The 24350-nt window shown below is 45.6% G+C and overlaps 1 protein-coding gene across 4 annotated transcripts in view; it reads right to left on the bottom strand.

Moving 5' to 3' along the window:
- GNB5 (G protein subunit beta 5) overlaps positions 1–24350 on the bottom strand; it is a 66904-nt gene that overhangs the window by 12769 nt on the left and 29785 nt on the right. For all 4 annotated transcript variants that reach the window (XM_032297433.1, XM_032297434.1, XM_032297436.1 and 1 more), the window contains 4 exons: positions 15923–16059; positions 11546–11587; positions 8773–8849; positions 2636–2768 (listed from right to left, as the gene is read on the bottom strand). In XM_032297433.1, the coding sequence (XP_032153324.1) occupies positions 2636–2768; positions 8773–8849; positions 11546–11587; positions 15923–16059 (389 nt within the window). The remainder of the gene's footprint in view (positions 1–2635; positions 2769–8772; positions 8850–11545; positions 11588–15922; positions 16060–24350) is intronic.

The following is a 24350-nucleotide window of genomic DNA, read 5'->3' as shown; positions in this document are numbered from 1 at the left end:
ATGAGAAGTGCTGGGATCCAGGTGAGCACACAGGATGGTCCCAAACCCAGTGTGGTGACTTCTGAATTGCTCTTCAAGGAAGAGGGAGAGCTGGTCAGGTGAAGGAAGGGAAGGAGAGGAAGCCTGTCAGCACTAAATGAAAGGTGAATCCGTTCACAGGTGGGGACTCAGCCTGAAGCCAAGAGGGCACTCTGGAAGCTTCTGGGCAGGAAAATGAGAAGAGCAAACATATATTTTAGGAAACTCTGGCAGAGGCCCAAAGAGCCTCTGGATAACTTACAAGTACAAAGGCTGGCCACAGAGTACAGGCACACAGGGGTGCCTGGGGAAAGACATGAGGGCAAGGCTGGAGTTTTGCTTTTTGTCACTGGCAGGGTGTGTGAGCCCTGGGCTCTGGCTGATCATACCTTCCTGGGGTTGGGAGAAAGGCAGTGAGGGCTCTGGGTTCGGGGCCCTCACAGGCCCAGGGGATGGCATCACAGAGTCCTGGAGCCAGCTGGGTACTGACAGTGATGGAGTGGATCTGTAAGGGAGAAGCTCTGAGAGCAGAGCCTCCCTACTCCCCACCTTCTGGCTGCTCCACAGGGCCTGGGTGAGGTGATAAGACTGTGGAGGAAGTGGCTCTTGCAGTGTAAGTGTCCGCAAGACAGCCCTTTGCGGGTGATTACTGACGGCTGAGAAAAGAAAAGAGGAATCAGGCCTTACGCTGCTAGCATGCAATGTCCCCACTGACCATATCATACCTTCAATTTCCGGCTGCTGATGGGCTCTCTCCCCTCTCCCTTTGACCCCTTTCCCTTTCTCTTCCGCTCTCTCTTATATGTTAGGCTTTGCGCTAAAGAATCTCATTTTTTCCCCAGTACTTTGGGAGGCCAAGGTGGGCGGATCACCTGAAGTAAGGAGTTCAAGATGATCCTGGCCAACATGGTGAAACTCCATCTCTACCAAAAATACAAAAATTAGCTGGGCCTGGAGGCACACGCCTGTAGTCCCAGCTACTTGGGAGGCTGAGGCATGAGAATCGCTTGAACCCAGGAGGCAGAGCTTGCAGTGAGCTGAGATCACACCATTGCACTCCAGCCTGGGCAACAGAGTGAGACTCGGTCTCAAAAAAAAACTTCCTGCACTGGCGTTGCACCCACTGGCTGTCCACAGGACCTCCTCCAGCCTTGACTTCCCTCAGGAGGCCTGCATACTTCCAACCAATATCCAATCCTGCTGTCTGCCTCCGGAGCCACCCTTTATCCCCTCTGCCTCCCAGGCCACGTCCCCGCCGAGGCAGCCAGCTGCGACTTCCCTCTATCTCCCGCTAAGCTGCTTGTTTGAAAAGAAAGCAATTTCTAACCTACAGGTTATCCCTTTCATCCCCAACCCTGCCCCATGGCATCACAGAGCGAGGCTGATGGGTCTCCACAGAGGGGCTTCAGATGCCCACCTGAGCCTGCCTTCATCCAGCCTAAACGTCCTCTGTTGCTTTGGTTTGCCTCAGGCCCAAAGACATCTGGTTTTGGCCACTGTAGCCAGCCAGTGGCCACAGTGCCCCCTGCTGAACAGGTCTGCAAGATTCCTGGTTAGGTTCAAATAATAGGTGTAAACAACAGGTGCATAATGGCGATGCTGCAAGTCCCAACATCCCTCCTGTGAGCAACTGAACAATTATCCGGCCACCTGACTTCCCTGCTTCTAACCTCCGCATCCCACCTGACATCAATCCACTAAAGCCAGAGTAAGCTATGGAAGGCTTTAATCTGACTCAGACATTCTCCTCCTTCAAACAAACTCAAATTGAACTCACCCCTGGAAGGGCTCCCGCCACCTACAGGGTCTGGCTCAGGCAGTCAGTGAGCCCTGAGACCCGGACCCACCCACCTCTAGGGCTGCCTGCCTCCCACTGTGCTCCCTCACACTCTGTGGCTGACTGGAGTGGCAGTGGTCCCTCTTCACTGAGAGCAGCAAGTCTGTGACCAACTCCTCCTGCTCTGAGCTCCCCAGTTCCCCCACTATCCAACCATTATTGGTTTCCATGAAGGTCCCTGAGGGCCAAGCCAGAGCTTTTGGCAATGTGGTATCTGGCAATGTGGGTGGTGGGTACTGAGAAGGTTTGCTGAGTAAGTGTGAATAAATAAACGATGTGATGCTTTCACCACTTGCTAAAGAAATCTGTGTTGTTTTCACTGTAGAGTATTCGAAGTAGGGCAAAGATTTAACATGGTGAAGCACTTTCTTTTTGCATTTGTTAAAACAGGACTGTAAAGTGAGATGCATGCAGTGCACAGCTCTGAGGCCCAACAGCTCAGTGAAGCTTTACATAGGTCAGCACTCAGACCAGGACACAGTAACTGCCTCCACCCCAGGGGGTTCCCTGCTCCACTCCCACCCTCGCCGAGTCAATCAGAGGAAGATTTTCAATATGGCATGCAGTATATCTCAACTCTTTCAACAATCACTAGTCCCCCAACTTTCTCATGTTATTAAAAATAATAATAGCTAATGAGAAACAACAGGAGCTTCCTTTTAGAGCAAACTACTGGAGCACACCCATCTTGTTCAGAGAGGCGCCAAAACCTTCCTCTCCTCTCAGCTTCTCTTTAGTGCTCCTCGGCAGGTTGGCCTACACCGAGGACTGCCTGTTTACCTGCATGTCAGAGTTGGTGAAGCTGCAGGCCGACAGGTAGTTGGTGTGCATAGCAACAGACTTCTTTTTGGCAGCCATGTTTTCATTTTTGTCAAACGTCAAGGGGTACACAGAACACTTATTATCCAAACCACTAGGATGGAAAGAAAGAAGTACTGAAGATTAATGCAGAGTAACCGAACATGTGTCTGCTTTCCCAATCACATAAACTTTTCAATATATTTTCTTTAGCAGTATCACATATTGTAACCTTTCCTCCAACTTTTACTCTGAAGATTTTCTTTCTCCCCTTTTTTTTTTTTTTTAATAGAGACAGGGTCTCGCTACGTTGGCCAGGTTGGTTTTGAACTCTTAGCCTCAGGAAATCCTCCCTTGGCTTCCCAAAGTGCTGGGATTACAGGTGTGAGCCACTATGCCAGACCAGTTTGAAGATTTTCAAACCTACTGTAAAACTGAAAGAAAAATAGTATACTGAAGACCCAGATCCCTTCCCTTACATTCACAGACTTAACATTTTGTTATACCTGCAGGAGCAAATTCTGAATCATTTGACTGCAAACTGCAGATATGACGTTTTCCTTCTAAACACTTCCATTTGCAAATTTACATCTCCTAAAAATAAGAACATCCTCCTATCTATATACCACATCCTTAACACATTTGAGAAAAAGAACAAAACCTCCACAACATCATCTAATAAGCCAGTCATATTCAATCTTCCCCGACTGTCCCCAGGATCCAGGGACCCATCAAGGCTCACACATTGCATTCAGTTGTTATGTCTTTTTAAGATCTTTTATTCTCGAACAGACTCTGCCTACTGCTTGTTGTTCATGACAGGAAATCTTAGGTGTGCAGTTTACAGAATGTCGCATATGCTGGATTTGTCAGATGTTTTCTTAATGGTTAGATTCAAGTACTGTAGAACATTGTGGCAATAAGAATGTCAAGGTGCTACTGTGTACTTCTTTCCTACTGCTTCATGTCAGAAAGCTTGTCATGTCTCTTTCAAGATTGGTAAAATATTTAGGGGTGCAAAAGGGTAATTTATTTTGATAACTTTGGATAGTGTCTTCCATATTTAGTAGCTGGTCTTTTTCTGTAATGAAGAGTCTCCTCCCCAGCATCACCGTACACCCATCAATTTGTTTTTCTTCTTCACTGTATCATGATCCATTATTATCGTTACTACATTTGATGTTCAAATTACCCCAAATTTGGAGCTTCTTCAAGTCAGCTCCTGTTTTTTATACATATATATACATATAGATATATATTTATACATTTATTGTGTGTATATATCCATATATATGCATATATATTTTTCCTTACTGGTCCTTGACATTCCTTTATACTTTCTGGAACAAGAAAATAACCTAGGCTTACTTTATTCTTTTCCTGCCAAAGACCTAACTTCAGCCTTACCGTAAGGTGCCCTGCTTTTTTTTTGTAGGTAACAATATTTAAGATGGGGTCACTTTTTGTGGGGCAATGGGAAAGCCAAGGGTTCCTTTTGCTTTTCCAGCTGCTTGAGAGGTACATAGGTGTGTTCTTGGGTAGTTTCTTATTGGAATTCAGCTTTGTCAAACTTGTTTATAGAATGTGTGGAGGAGGCCGGGCATGGTAGCTCACACCTGTAATCCTAGCACTTTGGGAGGCTAAGGTGGGCAGATCACCTGAGGTCAGGAGTTCAACACCAGCCTGGCCAACATGACAAAACCCCATCTCTATTAAAAATACAAAAATTAGCCATGTGTGGTGGCATGTACCTGAAATCCCAGCTACTTGGGGGGATGAGGCAGGAGAATCGCTTGAACCTGGGAGCCAGAGGTTGCAGTGAGTCGAGATGGCACCACTGCACTCCAGGGTGACAGAGTAAGACTCTTTAACTCAAAACAAAACAAACAAACAAAAGAATGTGTGGAGGAGAATGATTTGCACTTAGGCTGTGGTAAGGGCCAAGCATGCCATGGACTATGATCCTCCCTGACCCCTGAGCTGGGATATGTCCTCCCCATCCTGAGTAATTTCTCTGTTGAGATACTTATTACTTAGGGCTATCTGCATTGCTATGAGAAGGAGGAAGGTTTTGCAGGGTGATGCATCCAGTGTTGAATCTCTGCTTTAGTACCTAACTAATGTTGTGATCTTGGTTACGTATTCATCTCTGAATTCTGTTATGACACCTGGCCCAGTGCCTTGCACACAGGAGCTTGCAGTAAGTATGTGATACCTGAATAAAAGCTTCTTGGGGATATGGCTCTTAAATAAGAAATACTTGTATAGATAATTAATTGACACGTTTTTGAGGGTAAGGGGATTGTGCCAGTACCATTTGGGTTAGCTTTCAAGTTTGGAAACACTGAGAGGGAGACCCAGGAGCCAGGTACACTGAGATAAAAATATCCCCATTATTACCTATGATGACATTTAGAGAATGTGGCATTGGTGTGGGTCTGTGTGATAAGAGAGTTGCAGGGATGTCACGCAGTCAAGGTTGGGAAACATTATGTCACATCTACCGCTAGATACTCAAGATTATTCACAGTTGCTCTTAGTAGTTTTGGGAAAGGTCTGGGAAGGGGACATGGTGCTTTTACCTGCGATGAGGAGTCAGTACCGGTTCAGTTTTTGATGCTGTCTCATCCACTGGACCCCCATATTTTGAAAAATGCCTTCACAGGTCGGGCACAGGGGCGCACAGTGGCTCACGCCTGTAATCTTAACACTTTGGGAGGCCGAGGTGGGCAGATCACAAGGGCAGGAGATTGAGACCATCCTGGCTAACACGGTGAAACCCCGTCTCTATTCAAAAACAAAAAATTAGCTGGGCATGGTGATGTACCTGTGGTCCCAGCTACTCGGGAGGCTGAGGCAGGAGAATGGCTTTAACCCAGGGGGTGGAGGTTGCAGTGAGCTGAGATCGTGCCACTGCACTCCGGCCTGAGTGACATAGCACAACTCCGTCCTAAAAAAAAAATGCCTTCACAATATTCATACCTTGAACTTCCTTTACTTTGGCTCTCATAACAGCCAGTGAGGCAGATGGGGAAGGTGCTACCACCTCCCACATGCCAGGGTAGGAAACAGAGATGACAAGATCAGGGCTCCAGCCATCCCTCCACTCTGAACTCCATTTCTGCACCAAGACAAGTCACCAGGAAGCTATCTACCTGGGCCTGGTAAGAATGTTGTCTTCCTTCCATCCCCCTGCCCTCATTGGAATTCTGCTGCTGCATTCCATTTAGTGAGGGTAAAAATAGATGCCACAGCATCATTTCCTAAACTACTGCTGAAGACACTGTTCACTGTAATCATATATGCTATATACTACAGAATGGCTACCCAACATATTCCTTCTCTAATTTAGAACTAGATATCTAATATTTCAATATTGGACACTGAGGGATTATGTAACACATCCAGCTCCATGCATTTGCTAAAATTAGGGCCCAATTAGAAACCTATTACCTTAGGATTTAAACAAATGTGGAGAACTTATGATTCCTACTGAGTAGTGAAGAAGTGACGGCAACAGTCTGGCTTTACTCTCAACTACTTGGAAGTGATCTCTGGGCCCCTGGAATGTCCTGCCTGGTAAGAGTGGCTTGGTTTGCTTGGGGGCTTTGGCTACCACTTTAATAATGTGATTTATGATGGGGGCTTTGGGATGTGTCATAACAGGTCTGATGTCCAGAGGAACTTGAGACTAAAGGTATCCGCTGACCTTCTAGCAAGACTGGAGAATAAAGGTGAACCACGCAGGCAGTGTGTGGTCAAGCCCCCATTAAAACCTCTGGACACCTAAGGCTCAGGGGAGCTTCCCCAGCTGGCAATACTCTGCATGTATTGTCACACATCGTGGCTAGCGGTAGCAGTGCCATCAGTCACTGCTCCAGGGAGGTGACGACTGGCAGCTCTGTGTCTAGATGCCTCCCGTTTCTGCCTCATGGGTCCCTTCCTTTGGCTGTTTCTAATTTGTATCTTTCCATTGTAATAAAACTATGGTAGTAAGTACTTTCATGAGTTTGGTGAGTTCTAGTGAATTCCTGAGGTTGTGGGGACCCACAAATTTGTAGCCAGAAAGCGGCAGTGCTGGAACTGTGCCTTCTAACTGTAGCTGGCTAAACTTCTTTGCACCAACCTTATAATTATGGCCTATTTCTCCCTTGCTTGCTTTCTCTAAATAAATAAATAGATACACACACACACACACACACACACACACACACACACAAATATGCATGTTTATATACATATATATCTGTCTTTTATTATAGCATCTCTTATCCTTTTAGGAAGTATACGGTAATAAATTTTATATAAATATTGGCATCTATCTGTAAAGTGGTGACACAATCCACTTTTGAGCTACTTTACAAATTAAAAAATATGGGCCAGGTGTAATGGCTCACACGTGCAATCCCAGCACTTTGGGAGGCCAAGGTGGGTGGATCACTTAAGGTGAGGAGTTTGAGATTACCCTGGCCAACATGGCAAAATCCCCTCTCTACTAAAAAAAAAAAATCAGCCAGTCACGTGGTGCATGCCTGTAGACTCAGCTACTCAGGAGGCTGAGGCAGGAGAACTGCTTGAACCAATGGGGCAGCGATTGCAGTGAGCCAAGATTGTGTCACTGCACTCCAGCCTAGGCAACAGAATGATACTCCATCTCAAAAAAGAAAAAAGTAAAATACACATATGTGAACATGGGCTCCAAAGGGACATGTGGTCTTGGTCACTGGAAGAAGAATGAGAAAATGTCCTCAAGGCAGCCACCCAAAGGGAGGGGACACTGGAGAAGATGGTTGGTGTAACTAGCTAGAGAGGGCTCCAAAATGTTTGCTTGGAGACTCCGGCTTTTCCTCTTTAAAACAAAATTCTTTCTTGCTGATTATAAAGAGAAAAATTCCCATAGTCCCCTCATCCAGAAAGAATTACTATTTTATTTGGTATAGCTCCTCCCAGCCTTTATAATATGCCTTTTTAAAACACGGCTGGTGGCAGAAATATTTTGAATGGTCTCAGAATTATTCAACGCAGATAGGAAATTATGTTGATTTCAGTTCTCATTGCCAACCCTGTTATACTGAGCTCCAGGAGAACAGAGAATAAGGCACACTCTTCCTAGTAATCTTAATGACTTTTTCACATAGAGTAATTGGGGATTTCCCTTTTTAATGGCTGTATGATATTCCATTGATTTCAAATACCACAATTCACTTAAGTTTTCTTTGATGGGAATGTTGTTTTTGTTTCCTTTTTTTTTTTTTTTTTTCGCTTTTATTTTTGAGACAGGGTCTCACTCTGTCACCCAGGATGGAGTGCAGTAGCATGATCACAGCTCACTGCAGCCTCAACCTCCCAGGCTCAAGCAGCTTCCAGAACAGCTAGGACTACAGGTGCATACCACCACATGCAGCTAATTAGAAACTTTTTTTTTTTTTTTTATAGAGACAAGATATTACTACATTGCCCAGGCTGGTCTCAAACTCCTGGGCTCAAGTGATCCTCCTGCCTCTGCCTCCCAAAGTCCTGGGATTACAAATGAGAGCACCATGCCTGGCATTTTTTTGCTTTATTTTTAAAAATACTACAATTAATGTCTTTGTCCATATGGCATTTCTACGTTTTGGATCTTTCTCTTCAAATGAGTTGCTGGATGTGGAGTCACCAGATGAAAGGCTATCAGCTTTTCAAGGCTTCTGATAGACATTACCAACCTGCTTTCCAAAACTGTTTTTAAAGTTTATAGCTCTGCCAAAAGCATTTGAAAGAGCAGGAGACAGGCCTGAAATGTAACTACTGTCAACTTGTGATGAAAATAATTATGAAAGAGAGTTTATGGTTCTTTTTTTTTTTTAAGAGATGGGGTCTTGCTATGTTGCCAGGCTGGACTTGAACTCCTGGGCTCAAGGGAGCCTCCCACCTCAGCCTCCCAAGGGGCTGGGATTACAACCAGGCACCACTGTGCTGGCTTATGGTTTCTTCTTTGACTAAGTTCAGGGAAGGATTTAGCATACTGCTTAACAAGTAAAAAACAAAAACTGTGAGTTCTTTGTTTACTTGTTTTTGCCAAGGGAACAGTATTTTATGGTTAACGCAAAATCTGAAAAGCTGCTGTGGCTCCAACTTACCCACAAGCAATGGCACATCCCGACGGGGCATAAGCACATGCCATCACCCACGTGCAGGGCATAGTGACCGCATGCTCCTGAAACATAGCACAGAGTGAACAACCAGCACTTCCACACAAAAATCTTTTTCTTTTTTTGAGACAGAGTCTTGCCCATTCTGGAGTACAGTGGCACCATCTAAACTCACTCCAACATTCGCCTCCCAGGTTCAAGCAATTCTCCTGCCTCATCTGCCTGAGTAGCTGGGGTTATAGACGTGTGCCACCATGCCCAGTTAATTTTTGTATTTTTTCAGTAGAGAAAGGGATTCACCATGTTGGCCAGGCTGCTCTCAAACTCCTGACCTCAAGTCATCCACTCGCCTAGGCCTCCCACAGTGCTGAGATTACAGGAATGAGCCCACAAGCCCAACCACAAAAATCTTAATGTCTAAATTTTAGAAAATAAAATCATCCGATTCCCACTGAATTACATTATAGTTTCAAAGGGAAGTGGTGTAGGGTAAAGATAGTCTCAAGACTTCTGAGGGGACTCTCATAATCAACTTTATGTCACATATTCTAAAAGTTAAAAAGCTCAACTAGCAAAAGCAAAACAAAACCAAAAAACCATTTATGTTTTACTTCCTTCTTAATGTTATACTCCCTTTGTTCTTCTGCTTAACAGGGCCCCTTTTCTTTGAAAGGTATGCCCAAATCTCCTTTCAGATATATACTTTTCCTTGTTTACTCTGATTTCCATTTTCAAAATATACTCTGGAATGACTTTTTATTTATGTACTGTCAGTTCGTTTACTTGTGAGTCTGCAAGAGCCTGTGTCCACCAAGCGTCCTAAGGCATCCCAGGGAAGGTATGAATGGGCAGGGGGAGGGGAGGGTAATCTTGGGTTATGCTCATGGATAAATGAGAACTGGTAAACTGGAAATATTAAGAACTAAGCATGACAGTCCCTGGCTCCTGGCTTCACAGAGGAAGCATGAGAACCACCGTGGCGCAAGTGGCTGGCCTGCATGCGGCTGCACATCTTGCTAGTGGTGGAACCAGGAGCAGGGTCCATATCTCCTGTGGGAATAAGACCTCAGGCTCAGAAGTGTGGGAAACATGGCTTTGTTGTTTGCACAGATCTGCAGGCAGGAGGATAGGGTGACTCAGCCAGCCAGCAGCCAGGGATGGACGCACTTAGTGTTTAATGCTTCCAATGTACATCCAAGTGCTGGTCTTCTTTTCAGATATAATTATACATGTTTTTGTGGGGAAACACAGGCCCCAATACTGTTTGCCCAAATCCTATTGTCAGTAACAGTCTTGCAGGCTTTCAGAGGCCAAGAATAATCTACTGCTCTCCAGAGAACGAGCTAAGGTAGCCACTTTTGGCAAAGAATATCCCAGGCCCCTTTCCTCACAAGTAATTCCCTGCCACAGGCCAGAAGTGGCACCCCTGGCTCTCCAGAAATCAGTCTGTGCTCTAAGCCATGATAAGGTGTAAAAAGAAGCAACTACACCCCCGCATAGTCCAGAAGATGCTGGGAAGTACTGTGAGAGACGGAGGCTTCCAAGGAGCTAGGCGCTGATAGCAAAGCCCTGTGCAAACGGTTAACTTGTCACTTTTATTATTCCCCAGGAGACTGACCATTAGGGACTCGACTCTACAAAATGGTTCTGGCCCCACGCTTGACCAGGTCATGTACCAGCTGCTTCCCATGACACTGACTAAACACATTCAACAATGCAGAATATGGTTGCTGTTCACTTTGTGACAGAGACAGGTCTCATGTTTTTACATAGCATAAAGGAAGATTTCCTTTCTAAATAAATATAGGAATTCATATTTATTTATTTACTTTTATTTTTAATTAATTAATTAATTATTTGGGCAGAGTCTCCTTCTGTCATCCAGGCTGGTGTGCAGTGGTGGGATCTTGGCTCACTGCAACCTCCACCTCCCGGGTTCAAGCAATTCTCCTGCCTCAGCCTCCTGAGTAGCTGGTACTACAGGTGCATGCCACCATGCCCAGCTAATTTGTTTGTATATTATTTAGTAGAGACAGGGTTTCACCACGTTGGCCAGGCTGGTCTCGAATGCCTGACCTTGTGATCCACCCGTCTCAGCCTCCCAAAGTACTGGGATTACAGGCATGAGCCCCTGTGCCCAGCCAGGAATTCATATTTAATACACAACTCTTTATTGTAAATGCCAATGCAATGCAGGTGTGCTGTGCCAGCATACCTGCACATAGGTTTTGGTCTTCATCTTTCGTTAAGAGCCAAAATTTAAATCTAAGTTGAGCTGTGCATGCCCAGCCCAGACTTGCAAAGGGTCAGCCTGCATCACTGGGCAGCTCTGCTCAATCCCATTGCAGCCTCATCTTTCCCACCCTCCATGTGTTCATTCCCACAGGGCTCTGGAGTCTGGTCAAACAGAGCGGAGAAAAAATAGAGAAATTTGGTGCCTCTTATCACTCAGAAGACAAATAATACATGCAGTTGCACATGTGGATGCAAGTTTTCCACGCTCTGCCCATTCCCATGTTAGTATTGACAGCCCCGATGATGGTTCTAAGGCTCCACTTGGAGCGAGAGGGGAATAAATGCTGCAATGGGCTGGCTGAGCTGTTCAAACATGGATGGGCCTTCTTGGAGTGTCCATCCCTAGAGGCAACTGCTTGCAGGGATACATGGAGAGAAATCCGTACAGGGACAGGCAGCTGGACCAGATTCTGGGATTCTGGCTGGGATTCTGAAGCGCCTAATGTGGCTGGGAACAATGCCTCACCTTGTTCGTGGTGAAGGAATCCCACACGATCACCTTCCCATCCTGGAGGGAGAAGAGCAAACAGTTCAGATTACTGCTGAGAATTCCTCATAAAAGCCGTGTCCAGCAGGGCAGTGTGAAATGGAAAGCCAGAATGAGGATCTGGATAATCAAGGCCCCCTAAGCTATCCATGAAATAAAGTGGAGTGAGTGTGGGAGGGGCTGGACATTCCAGCGGAGCCAAAGGATCAGTTCTCAACCTTGCATTCCTTGGAAAGACACAAATGCAGACAACAACACACAGACACTTCTCTCATGCCATTTATAAACTACACACAAACTGTTAGTATACTACCATCACCCGCCATACCCTAAATGTCAACAAATTATACAGGGGAAAGATAAAGCTGACATTACCTTCAGGTACCTGACAGGTAAATAATAAATCTTCTCCCACAACACCTCCACCACTTTGTCCTCTCCCCAATTTGCTTTGCAGTCCAGGGTCCCTGTGGCACCATCTAGGAACTCCCCTCTACATTCTCTGTCCATTTCTCCACCAGGGACAGCTGCAGAGGGGGCTGTGTGGGGCTGAGATCAGTCTAATTCCTCAGGTGCTCACAGATGTCACAGCTCCAGCTCTGACATTTCACAGCTACGCTGAGAACAATGTAAGATATGCACCTATCATGGTGGGAACCCCTGTGGGCAGCTGTTCGGTAAGCAAACAGCACTTACTGCCAGGATGAATGCAGGGCCAGCCCTGCCAGAGAGAATGCTGTCCCTTTCACTGTAACTCGGTTTCAGCCTCCCATGGGTGTGGGTTGTGACTACAGCATCATCTATTCATAATGAAATTCCATAAGAGGTAAATCTATGTGAACTCTGGTCCCTGCAAAGCAGCCCTCTGTCCAGACTGTGGCATGCAGGTTGCTGGGCAGACAGTGGAAAACGACAGGATCTTCAGGGATGGGAAATCTACAGCCTCTTTGGCAGGCTTGATTTTTTAATCACTCAAGCCATTTCGGGCCAAATTTTGGTGAATGTGGCAGAGATAAGGATGGAAAAACACCACTTAAGGGCAGAAGCAAGGTCGGATCTGAAGTGACATAGCCGCTTGCTTTGCATGATCTGATGGAAGATTTCTGTGTTAACACCGTGCGTGGCAGATGGATCCTGAAGCAAGGTCAAAGTTGGTGGTTCGGGGGGCTTTTGAGATTCCAAAACACACTGATTCTTCTGGTCTAATTTCTGCCTAAACAGCCACATACAATGTGTAGGGCGGATTCGGTAAGCCTTTAGCGTAGAAACTGGAGTGGGGCCACACGCCTGTACCATGGGGTCCTCCGCACCTGGAGCCCCTGATGGCTGGGGACTGGTTCCATGCATTGCCTACATCAACAACCATGTTAGGGGCTTCTTCCACCCCACTGCCTGCCTGTCCCCTCATGTGCGCTCTGGACTGCCTGTGTGTGCCGCCCACTGTGTGCTCTGGAGTCTCATTAAACTAAGTGTAATCTCCTTGGTGAGCACAGACTTATGTGCAGGGGCCTATTTACCCAAAGAGAATGTGCCTCTATCCCCCGAGCCCTAATCCAACATGGCTGGGGTGATTACTCTCCTGCATCTAAGCGGGAGGACCACTGATGAGCCCAAGTCTGTTCCAGAGACTTCCTGCTTTCCAGCCTCTTCCCCACACCCACATTGACCTCTTCCTGCTCTGGCTCAGAACAGGGCATCTCCAGACCTGCTGAAGGTCCTCCCTCCCAACAGCAGTATGTGAGCGACAGAAAACCCAACACAGCCTTACCTTGTCAGGATTTAAGAAGTCAAAAGGCTAGAGAGCAACATGGATATCCTAATAAGCACCTTGTTAAGAATAAGCTCTTGAAAAGAAAAAGACTAGAAAGAAGTGCTCTAAAATAATAATGGGCAAGGCAAGGTAGCTCACATCGATAATCCCAGTGCTTTGAGAGGCTGAGGCAGGAAGATTACTCAAGCCTGGGAGGTCAAAGCTGAAGTGAGCTGCACTCCAGCCTGGGTGACAGAGCGAGATCTCATCTTGAGAAAACAAAAAAGAAAAAGAAAAAGAGAAAGGAAAAAAAATGGTTGTGACAGGATGGTGGGAGTAAAAGCTTTTTATCTGTTTTATTGTCCAGTGTTTTCATAACATGGTAGAGTACGTAAGTGATAAATTAATTTTTACCTTAATAAAAAAAGCAAGTGCAATGTGACATACTAGATTTGTAGGTAATCCAGTAATAACATTTGTCTTATCAAACACAAAACTAACACAGACGTTTCAGCTGTGGATTATCTAGAGTATATCCGGTTTTACAAGGGTTATAAAAAAAACCAAACCAACCTGCTTTTGGAAAAACTGAGGGGTTGGGAGAAACCTATGCTGATCATAAAAATATGATTTATAGAATCTCTCTCTCTTTTTTTTTTTTTTTTTTTTTTGAGATGGAGTCTCACTCTGTTGCCCAGGCTGGAGTGCAGTGGCTCAATTTCAGCTCACTGTAACCTCTGCCTCCCAGGTTCAAGCAATTCTCCTGCCTCAGCTTCGTGAGTAGCTGGGATTATAGGCACTTGCCACCACACCTGGCTAATTTTTGTATTTTTAGCAGAGATGGGGTTCACCATGTTGCCCAGGTTGATCTTGAACTCCTAACCTCAGGTGATCCACATACCTCAGGTGATCCACAAGCCTGAGGCTCCCAAAGTTCTGGTATTACAGGTATGAACCACCACGCTCAGCTGAATCTCTCTTTTTTTTGAGACACGGTCTCACTGTGTTACCCAGGCTGGAGGGCAGTGGCATCATCTCAGGTCAATGCAGCCTTGACCTCCTACACCCAAATGATGCTCCTACCTCAGCCTTCCAAGTAGCTGGCACACATCACCATGCCCAGCTAATTTTTTATTTCTATTTTTGTAGAGACGAGGTCTCACCATATTGCCCAGGATGGTCTTGAACTCCTGGACTCAAGTGATCCTCCCACCTTGGCCTCCCAAAGTTCTGGGGTTATAGGCATGAACCACCATAACCAGCCTACAGAATATCTGCTGTGACTTCAGCTTACAGCTTTATGTTCAATACACGTTACATAAAGAGACATCAAAAGTACTAAGCTGTGAGATCCAGACTCCAAGAGAGTCCCAGATCATTCCAGCCTCTTGACAGTCACACTTTTCTATATAGTCTCTTTCCTCTTTATATCAGGGTTGTTCTATGTGACCAACAGAATATAACAAAAGCAATGGGTTGTCACCTCCGAGGCCAGGTCATGAAATATGGCATGGCTCTGCTTCTGCCCACTCTTGTGGATCGCTTGCTCTGGAAGAGGCCAGGTACCATGTTGTGAGCAAGTCCAGTGGTGAGGAACTGAGGCCTCCAGCCAAGAGCCATGTGAACAAGGCACCCTGGAAGTCAGTCTCCACCTTAGTCCAGCTGTCGGACAACCGTGGCCCGAATCAGCATCTTCACACAACCTCACAAACCACCTGAGCCTGAACAAGCAACTGGAGGCACTCCCAGATGCCTGACTCTCAGAAACCATGCAAGACCATTCAACGCTAAATTTTGATTTTTTTGGAGTGATAACTAATATATAAGATATAAAATAAACTGTGTAAAAGATATGATTTTAAAAATTGTTATTTTACAAGATATGTATCTTGGGTTTTTTTTTTTTTTTGAGACAGAGTTTCACTCTTGTTGCTCAGGCTCGAATGCAATGGGGTGATCTTGGCTCACCGCAACCTCTCCCTCCGGGTTCAAGCAATTCTTCTGCCTCAGCATCTCAAGTAGCTGGGATTACAGGCATGTGTCACCATGCCTGGCTAATTTTGTATTATTACTAGAGATGGTGTTTCTTCATGTTGCTCAGGCTGGTCTTGAATTCCTGACCTCAGGTGATCCACCCACCTCGGCCTTCCAAAGTGCTGGGATTACAGGCGTGAGTCACTGTGCCAGGCCCAAGATGTGTATCTTAACATTGTCCTTTAAGACATAAGAATTGCTAAACTCCTTAAAGTGAAAGAAAGTCATTGATGGAATCTTATGCCCTCAATTTGGGGGAAAAAAAACAACTATTTTAAATGGTTTTATTTACAAATAAGACTTAGAAATTATTTTCAAAGGAAGAAATTATTTTCAATGGCTCATCATATTAAATATAGTCTACACTGTTTCAACTATTACAAACTTCAAATCTACCCAAATTAGTGAAGTTCTACAGTATGCAAGAGAATTCTTTATGCTAAGTCACATCCTTTGGAGAATGAGCAAAGTCACAAAGATCAGAAAAGGGCTTTTGGAAAGGGACAGCTCTCCTCCCCCTTAGCTATAAAATCCAAAACTGGCTCACCTGTTATGCAGCAGGTGCGACATACCTGTGACGAGCTCACAATCCTCCTTTTATCCTTGCACCAGTCCATGCAAAGGACTTTGTTCCCATGGCCTTTGAGGGTCCTTCTGGTCTTCATGACAAACTGTCCCAGGGCCTCCACCCGCTCTGCCACCTGGTGCACTGGAAGGACAAGGCCATAGTCAGTCCCCTTGCTATGGACCAGGTTCTGAGCTTTCAGCTGGCACAGCACAGGCACGGGATCTGCAGAGGGAGGCAGCCCCATGGGTTTCCTCCACAACAAGACCCAGTGTGATTCTCTGATTCATCACAATTACATCCTAGTAGTACTCCTTCTTTTAAGATCAGTAGAGGGTAGAGACAACACTGCCATTCTCTCTTTGTGTTTAAGACTGTATATTTTTCAAAGCACTTTTATCTATACATGTTGAGGGATTAACAAGAAGACTGAATATTCGTAAAGTGCTACATAAAATTCTTCCATTTAAGGCCCTGGCTCCGAGAGGAGGGCAGGACAGGCAACAGAATGAGACTGCTATGCCCATCTAGCAGGTGAGGAAACTGAAACTCACAGAGGTTATTTGGCTAAGACAAGTTCATACAACCGACAGTGAACCAGCCTGGGGCTTCTGGTTCTCCTGCCTACCACTCTCTCATCACAAGGAAAACTGACTTTACAAAACTGTCCCATCAGGGCTATAAGGTATACCCCGAGGCTTCAGAGCTGACTGTGTCTAGCTGCCCCTCTGTGCCTAGCACTGACCTGGACATGGCACGTGCCTCATACACCTGCCACAGGAAAGAACGAACCAGCGAACTGCCAAGCACGCTGTCTCCAAACTGCACACCTGTGAGTTTACTGAAAAACTTAGTGTCCACGGAGATCAATGCAACATCCTAAAAGTCTGAACACATGATCCACTCATAGCACCACCTATACCAGAAAGGAGATCCAAAAGTTAGTCTCTCAGGGCTGGGACTACACTTCTTTCCTGCGGCCAAGGGAGAGCTTTCTAGGGGCTTGTAGAGAGGGTGAGCCTGATGAGTCTGAGAGGGACAAGTTTGTAGGAAGTGGCTGGAAAGCTACAAAGGCCAGCTGGTCCAGGCCCTTTATCATGCTGGGGAGGATGCTGAGGTCTGCAGGAATCCAATGGCCAGCCCCACTTTTCTCTCTTGTTGATGGCTGTGGAGTTGAGAAGGAGAAGCCAGAGCTCTGAACTCTCCATCTACATCTCCTTCTTTACCTCAGCTGGCCTTTCTCCAGGCAGGTGGTGAGGAGGGAAAAGGGCATTGTCAGAGGGAACAGCCTAGGCAAACGGACAGAGGAACAGGGTAGGAAGAGGCAAGGCAGCTGCCCCTCATGTCTTCCCAGGGAGCTGCCAAGGCTTGATGTGTCCGTGGAGCACTTCCCTTCAAAACAGGAAGCCTGCGCTGAGAGGGGCCGACTCTGTGGTCTGGGTCCTATGACAGCAGAGTCCCTTCCTGGGAAATCTTTCCTCCTATCCTTCCTTCCCCAAAACGCCTCAGTGTATATGTCCTAAAAACAAAGAACTCTTAAATAACCAAAGCGTAATGATCAAAATTAGACTATTAATGCTGAAACAACACTAATCTACAGACTTATTGAGATACTGCCTATTGTCCAAATAATAGCCTTCACAGCAAAAGAAAATCGTGGTCATAGGTTGCATTCAGTTGCTATGTTTTTTAAGCCTCCAGTTATTTGGTTCCTTCTTGTAATATGGTCTGACACTTCCTTGAGATTAGTTTGGGTAAATCTTGTTTGGCAGGGACAAAGAGATGTGGTGCTGAGCTAATGTCACTGCACCCTGCCTGAGCACATGAGTCCCACTGCTGGTGGGGTCACCGGGGATCATCTGGTTAAGATGGCACCTGCCAGGTCTCTCCACTGGCGAGTTACCATTTTATCTTTTGCAATGAAAAGTGTCTTGCTGGGGAGGTACTCTGAGACTACATAAACATTGCGCTACCCCTCAAACCTCAACAGCCTTATTTTAATACCACTAATAATTCTGGCCTGGACAAGTTACTGTGATGATGGCTGGCAAGTGGCGATGTTTCTCAGTCTATCCTTCCCTCTGCATTCATTAGTTGACTTTCTAAGGAGTTTTGCCTCCTCTCCCAGTTATTTATTCCTTCATTTACATTAGCAGGGACTCATGGGTTCTTACTTTATTCAAGAGGTTGTCATGCATTAATAATACTATTGACTTTGATCTTCCAATTGTCCCAGATGACGGAGAGCTCCATCAAGCAGGCTCCTGTGACCTTCTGACGTGTCTCCTCACAGCGTGAGCACTTCTCAATCCAAGCTTCCATTGTTCTTTCCCTGTCCTTACCCTAAAATCAGCCACTTCTCCAAGAAGTTTTAGTTCCTTTTAGTTGCCTCATTTCTTTGTGCTAAAAGAGCAAAGTTGAGAATGGGCTAAAAATCTTTGTGAAAACCCAAACTGTAAAAATAACTTGCTAAACTAGGCCAGGTGCAGTGGCTCACGCATGTAAACCCAGCACTTCAGGAGGCCACGGTGGGTGGATTGCTGGAGCTCAGAAGTCTGAGACCAGCCTGGGCAACATGGTAAAAACCTTGTCTCTACCAAAAATACAAAAACTTGGCTGGGTGTGGTGGCATGCGTCTGATCCCAGCCACTTGGGTGGCCAAGGTGGGAGAACTGCTTAAGCCTGGGGGCAGAGGTTGCAGGGAGCCGAGATCACACCACTGCACTCCAGCCTGGGTGACAGAGCCAGAACCTGTCTCAAAACACCACCACCAACAACAAAAAACCCAAAAAAAACCTTGCTAAACTATGAAGTGCTACACGAATGTTCAATTATTATGCTATTGCTTCTGCTAAAACACCGCATTATTGAATACCACAAACAGCACATTCGTCTTTTACAGATACATTCTTTACAAAATACATCAAATGAGGTTTAAAAAAATATTGAATTTTTCAAATTCTTATAGGCCTTTTAAATAAGGTCCTATCGACTCAGAGTTGTGAGCATATTTTATTTAGCATTTTACTTTGAAATTTTACATCAATATTATCGTTGCTTCCCCTAATTCAGCACTAGGATAGCCATAGCTTTTTGATAATTTCCCTTTTAATAAAGAAGATGATTCACCCAACCAAAATAGGGCCCTCCTTACATAATGAGAATATAAATAGATCCCAACTATTAATTATTTTTTCTCACTACATTTTTTCTTCCCACATGTAGATCACTGCCAACCCACTCCATCCTGTTTCTATCTGCCAAATTTTGCATCCATTGAATCAAAAAAAAATTAAAAATTAAATATTAGGAAATAAAAAAAAAAAGACTGGAAATGAGCTGAATATGTGTTGGGTATTACTTGCGGGAGCCTGGTTCAGGGCAGATGTGGTTTTTCCTTTGTCTTCTGGAGGACCATTCCTCCAGGATTTAACTTTTTTTTTTTTAAATGTTGAATATAACCAGCTGGTTTCTATAATAAGAATTTGCTAGAATATAATGGCAACCTGTTAAGAAATTCCAGTGCTTCAGGAAGACAGGAGTGCTGTCTGGTCTGATCTTCTTTAGAGGCAAAGCTTTAGAGGCAAAACTGCTTTAAGAGCAAAGCAGTTAAGAATTCAGGCCCTGGGCTGGGCACAGTGGCTCACGTCTGTAATCCCAGCACTTTGGGAGGCTGAGGTGGGCGGATCACAAGGTCAAGAGATCGAGACCATCCTGGCCAACATAATGAAACCCTGTCTCTACTAAAAATACAAAAATTAGCCAGGCATGGTGGCACGCGACTGTGGTCCCAGCTACTTGGGAGGCTGAGGCAGAAGAATCGCTTGAACCCAGGAGGCAGACGTTGCAGTGAGCCGAGGTTATGCCACTGCACTCCAGCCTGGTGGCAGAGCAAGACTCCATCTCAAAAAAAAAAAAAAAAAAAAAAATTCAGGCCCTGGCCTAGGAGCCTTGGGTCAAAGCCTGGCTCCGCCACACAATGGCTACACAACCTCGGCCACATCATGTACTTTCTCGCCACCTCTCTTCCCTTGTGGGGTTGTGGGGTCAACTATTCAAGCCTGGCACGAAGAGAACACTTCATAAGGGTTGGCTATGACATTCTCCAGGCTGGCATACAGTGAGCACCCAGTAATATTTACTGAAGGAATAAATGGAATGCTTAAATTTCAATCAACTGTAGCAATCCTACGCAGCAATTTTTGGTGGGTCAATGCAACGATCAAGCCTCTTTCCCTTCTTTTTCTGTACCTCTCCCTATCTCTAATCCATCATCCCTACTTCAGCAGTCAAGCAACTCACCAATTTCACAGGGCACACTCACTAGCACTGGGAGTGGGAGACACACAAATGGTCTCAGACCTATTTTCTGACCCAAGGAGCTCACCAGCCTTTTTATTAAAAAGTTCCTTTTTTCCACCCCCCTCCTGGCCTTATCCTGTCCCCTGAGCAATTTGGATTTGGTCTTTAGCATGCACAAACCTTACACCATTTAGAAACAGCTCAAACCCTTTCCTAGTTCATTCCAGTTCAGTCTGTGCCAGCCTCTGGGACCACCCACGTATCTGAGTCAGTCCCTGCCCTCACTACAGTTCAGAGTCAGGGGAAGAGATGGAGCCGTAAGGATGATTTCAATACAATATGGGACTTGCTAAGCTAGATGCGTGGACATAGGAAGCTTCGGTCCCAGAGGATGGGGCACTGCACCGGGCTTGTTGGGGTGGGATCTGAGCTCCGTCTAAAGGATCAGATGAGTTAGATGAGAGGGGGTCCTAGGTGGGTACTCTAAGCTGAGGAAATGGCAAAAGCAAAGGCCCAACAATAATACTGATGTAAAAGTTTTTACATCAATTTTTTTTAGTGGTGGAATAAACAACTTGATTGCAGAGTGAGGGGTTGGTGCAGGCAAGTAATGACACCGTACACCTGCAACACAACTCATTTATTCCACTGTGACAGCAGCCTGCTAATCAGAGGTGTGGCATGGTCGAATCTGCCTTCTCATGACTATCTGTGGCTGCAGCATTGGAGAACAGCGTTGACAGAGACAACACCAGAAGAGGGAAACCAGGGAAGAGACTCCTCTTCTTTGGCAGGCCCCTCTCCAGCAGACACACCATCTGCTGCACCACCCTTCTCTGTGGTCCCTCCAAGGTCAGATTGGAACAGCCCAGAAACTGCTCCTTGTCCCTGGATGCTCTGCTTCCTGTGTCCGGGCAGAGGGTACCTGCCTCTGTGGCCTCTCTGCTCGGCTGGGTTCCTTGGAGCTTGAGATGCTGAATATTCTGGACGCCAGTCCAGACCAAGGAATCAGAACCAAAGTCATGGCTGGAACTCAAGAGGCAGTGTAGGCCAGTGAATGTTTGCAGCTTGAATGATGGTTCCAGTGTGCCAAGAACTGTGCCAGGTACTTGGGTACAGAAAAGAGTAAGACAGTTTCTGCTCTTACTGAGCTCACAGTCTGGAGGGGGCAGACAGGTCAGGACCCAGGTAACAACTACAGTGCAGTGCGATGGTGGCTGACAGGCTGTCACCCATGGTCAGAGAGCCAGAGGGGAACAGGGCTGACTCTGCTGGCAGGCATGAGGTGATGTCACAGAAGCCTGGTTTTGAAGGGTGAATAGGAGTTGGGGTGGAAAAGGGTAGGTGGGAAATTAGCTGCTGCTTCTTTTTTTTTTTTTTTTTTTTTCTTTTTTTGATAAATAGAGTCTAGCTCTGTCGCCCAGGCTAGAGTGCAGTGTCACAATCTTGGCTTACTGCAACCTCTGCCACCTGGATTCAGGAAATTCTCCTATCTTAGCTTCCTGAGTAGCTGGGATTCTGGGCCCATGCTAACACACCTGGACAATTTTTGTATTTTTAGTAGAGGTGGGGTTACACCATGTTGCCCAGGCTCGTCTTGAGCTCCTGACCACCGGAGATTCACCCACCTCGGCTTCCCAAAGTGTTGGGATTACAGGTGTGAGCCACCGCCCCCTGCTGGGAAATTAGCTTCTTAATGTCTACTTTTGTTGCTGTCTTTTAGGAAAATGGAAGACAATGACCCAATCCATGGAAGCGTTCTGAGGTTCAACTGGGAAGGCAAATAAAAGCGCCTAACAAGTAAGCTGGCAGGCCAGGAGTGGCAAATCTAGAGTTGGTGTACCAGGATCTGAGAACTAGAAGACTGGAGATGACATGATCTGGAGAGAAAGGGGGCTTTTGAAATGGAGGAGCCGTTAAACTAGAGATCATGTTTAGGATAGCAGAGAATGGGAGAGTGAAAAGAGGGGCTGTGAACAGGGAGAAGGTTTTGTCTTGATTGCCTTTTATATAACTGTAGAAGTAAATGTATATTCCAGGCTGTGGTGCACTCAGGCTGCTATGGCAACTGGGGGCTGAAGTAAATGTATATTTATTGAAAGTAATCAGAAAATAAAAATATGTGGTCACTTATAATTCTGCTTAGCCCGACCATTCTTATTATTTGGTTTGTACCCTTCCAGCCTTTCCTTCGCATATGTGCAGACCTGTATAGTGTGTAAGCAGACAACATGCCACATAAAATCTTGGGGATTACAGACATGGGATTATAGGCATGAGCTGCCACACCTAGCCTATCAATCATTTTTAATGACTGCATAACATTCCACTGTATACACATGCTATAATGTCTCAATCCCCTGCTGGTGGACATTTACTTTGTCCAAGGGCTGCCATGATACCCTTGTACTATATTATCTCCTTAGATAAATTCTAATTCACCGAATTGCAGAGTCAAAGGGAAGGCATATTTTTTAAGGCTTTTGATATATGTTACCAGTATCCACCATTGATTGTGTGTCTCCTGGGTGCCGGGCGCTGGGCTGAGCGCTTTACACAACCACATGAGGACACAGGGTTTATCTCCATTTCTACAGATGAGAAGCCTGGAGCTTAGAGAGGCTAAGGACCTCATGCACACATACTTGGATCCCTAACAACATTTATATACCTTCAATAATGGGAGAACCTGTGGGCAGGTGGCTGTCATTATTTAGAAAATTGAGGAGTAGGTGAAGAATTGACAATGGCTTCTTAGTCTAGGAGACATCCTAACCCTGGATTCCCCATACTTTTTTTTTTAGAGACGGAGGCTTGCTCTGTTGCCCAAGCTGGAGTGCAGTGGCATGATCTCAGGTTCAAGCAGTTCTCATGCCTCAGCCTCTCAAGCAGCTGGGATTATAGGCATGCGCCACAACGCCTGGCTAATTTTTGTATTTTCAGTAGAGATGGGGTTTCACCATGTTGCCCAGGTTGGTCTCGAACTCCTGGCCTCAAGTGATCCACCTGCCTCAGTCTCCCCAAAGTGCTGGGATTACAGGCATGAGTCACTGCACCCAGCCTCCCCATACCTCTTTGATGTAGCCAGATCAATGGGTTACAGAGTTAGAGAGCCTAGGTCAGGAGTGAAGAAACCTGCCTGGATCTTGGCTTGGCTGCCACTTGGCTGGAATCATCATGGAAAGTTAGAGCCAGAAGACTCAATGAATGAAGACTGAATGACTCAACAAGCAAGAACTGAACACCTTCCACAGGCTGGTCCTGTGCTGGACACCAGGCTGAACATGATGGACAGGTCCCAACTGGATGGAACTTGGAGTTGGGTAACTATGTGTAGCAGTAGTCTTCAAGCTCCCATTTTACTTGTAGAAGTCTCCCCCAACTGTCTCTGCTTTGGCTCATGGACGAAATCTTACTAGAAGCCCAATACAGAAAACAGATGAAGGCAGAGCTGAGCAGGTGAATGGTGGAGGAAGGAACCCCTAAGTTCCAAATATCCCCTCTACCTCCGGAGTCCAAACAGCAAGTGTGAAGGCCAGTGAGGTACACCAGCCCCCCTGCTTCTCAGAAAAGGAAAATGGGGCTTGAGGGAACAGCACAGTTAACAAATTAAAGGTGAAAACATGTCTCCTCTGAACGTGCACCCTGCTCTGTAAAATGAGGGTATTAGAGTGTTTCTCAACAGGGCCTTGGAAATACAACATAATTCTGGCAAAAACTTAACTTTTTATCAGGATGTGGCTTACTCTCAACTTTCAGGGAATAGTTTTGTTATTTACTTTATGATCTGTGCAGACATGAACCAAAAGCAAAAGATATGTTGTGCAGCTCAATACACAAGATTTCAAACCATGTAAATTTATAAAGTGAAAATTCATAGCGGGGTCCATCTCATTATATCATAAGGCAATGGAAAAAAAAAAAAAAAGAACCAAAGCATGAACAAGCTTTAAAATGTTCCAGAAAATGAATACTCTGAAACTGATTGTAAAGAAGACAAGTGAGATGTCTTTTTTTTTTTTTTTTTTTTTTTTTTTTGGAAAAGGTTTCTCTTTTTTTTCCCAGGGTGGGGTGAGATGGCGGGGTTTCGGCTGCCCCAAACTCCCCCCCCCTGGGTCTTGCCATTTCTCTGC

The sequence above is a fragment of the Sapajus apella genome, unplaced genomic scaffold (assembly GCF_009761245.1).
Source record: "Sapajus apella isolate SASKATOON/1434 unplaced genomic scaffold, GSC_monkey_1.0 scaffold37, whole genome shotgun sequence".
Classification (NCBI taxonomy): domain Eukaryota; kingdom Metazoa; phylum Chordata; class Mammalia; order Primates; family Cebidae; genus Sapajus; species Sapajus apella.
The sequence above is the reverse complement of the archived record's forward strand: the minus strand, read 5'-3'. Positions and strand labels throughout refer to the sequence as shown.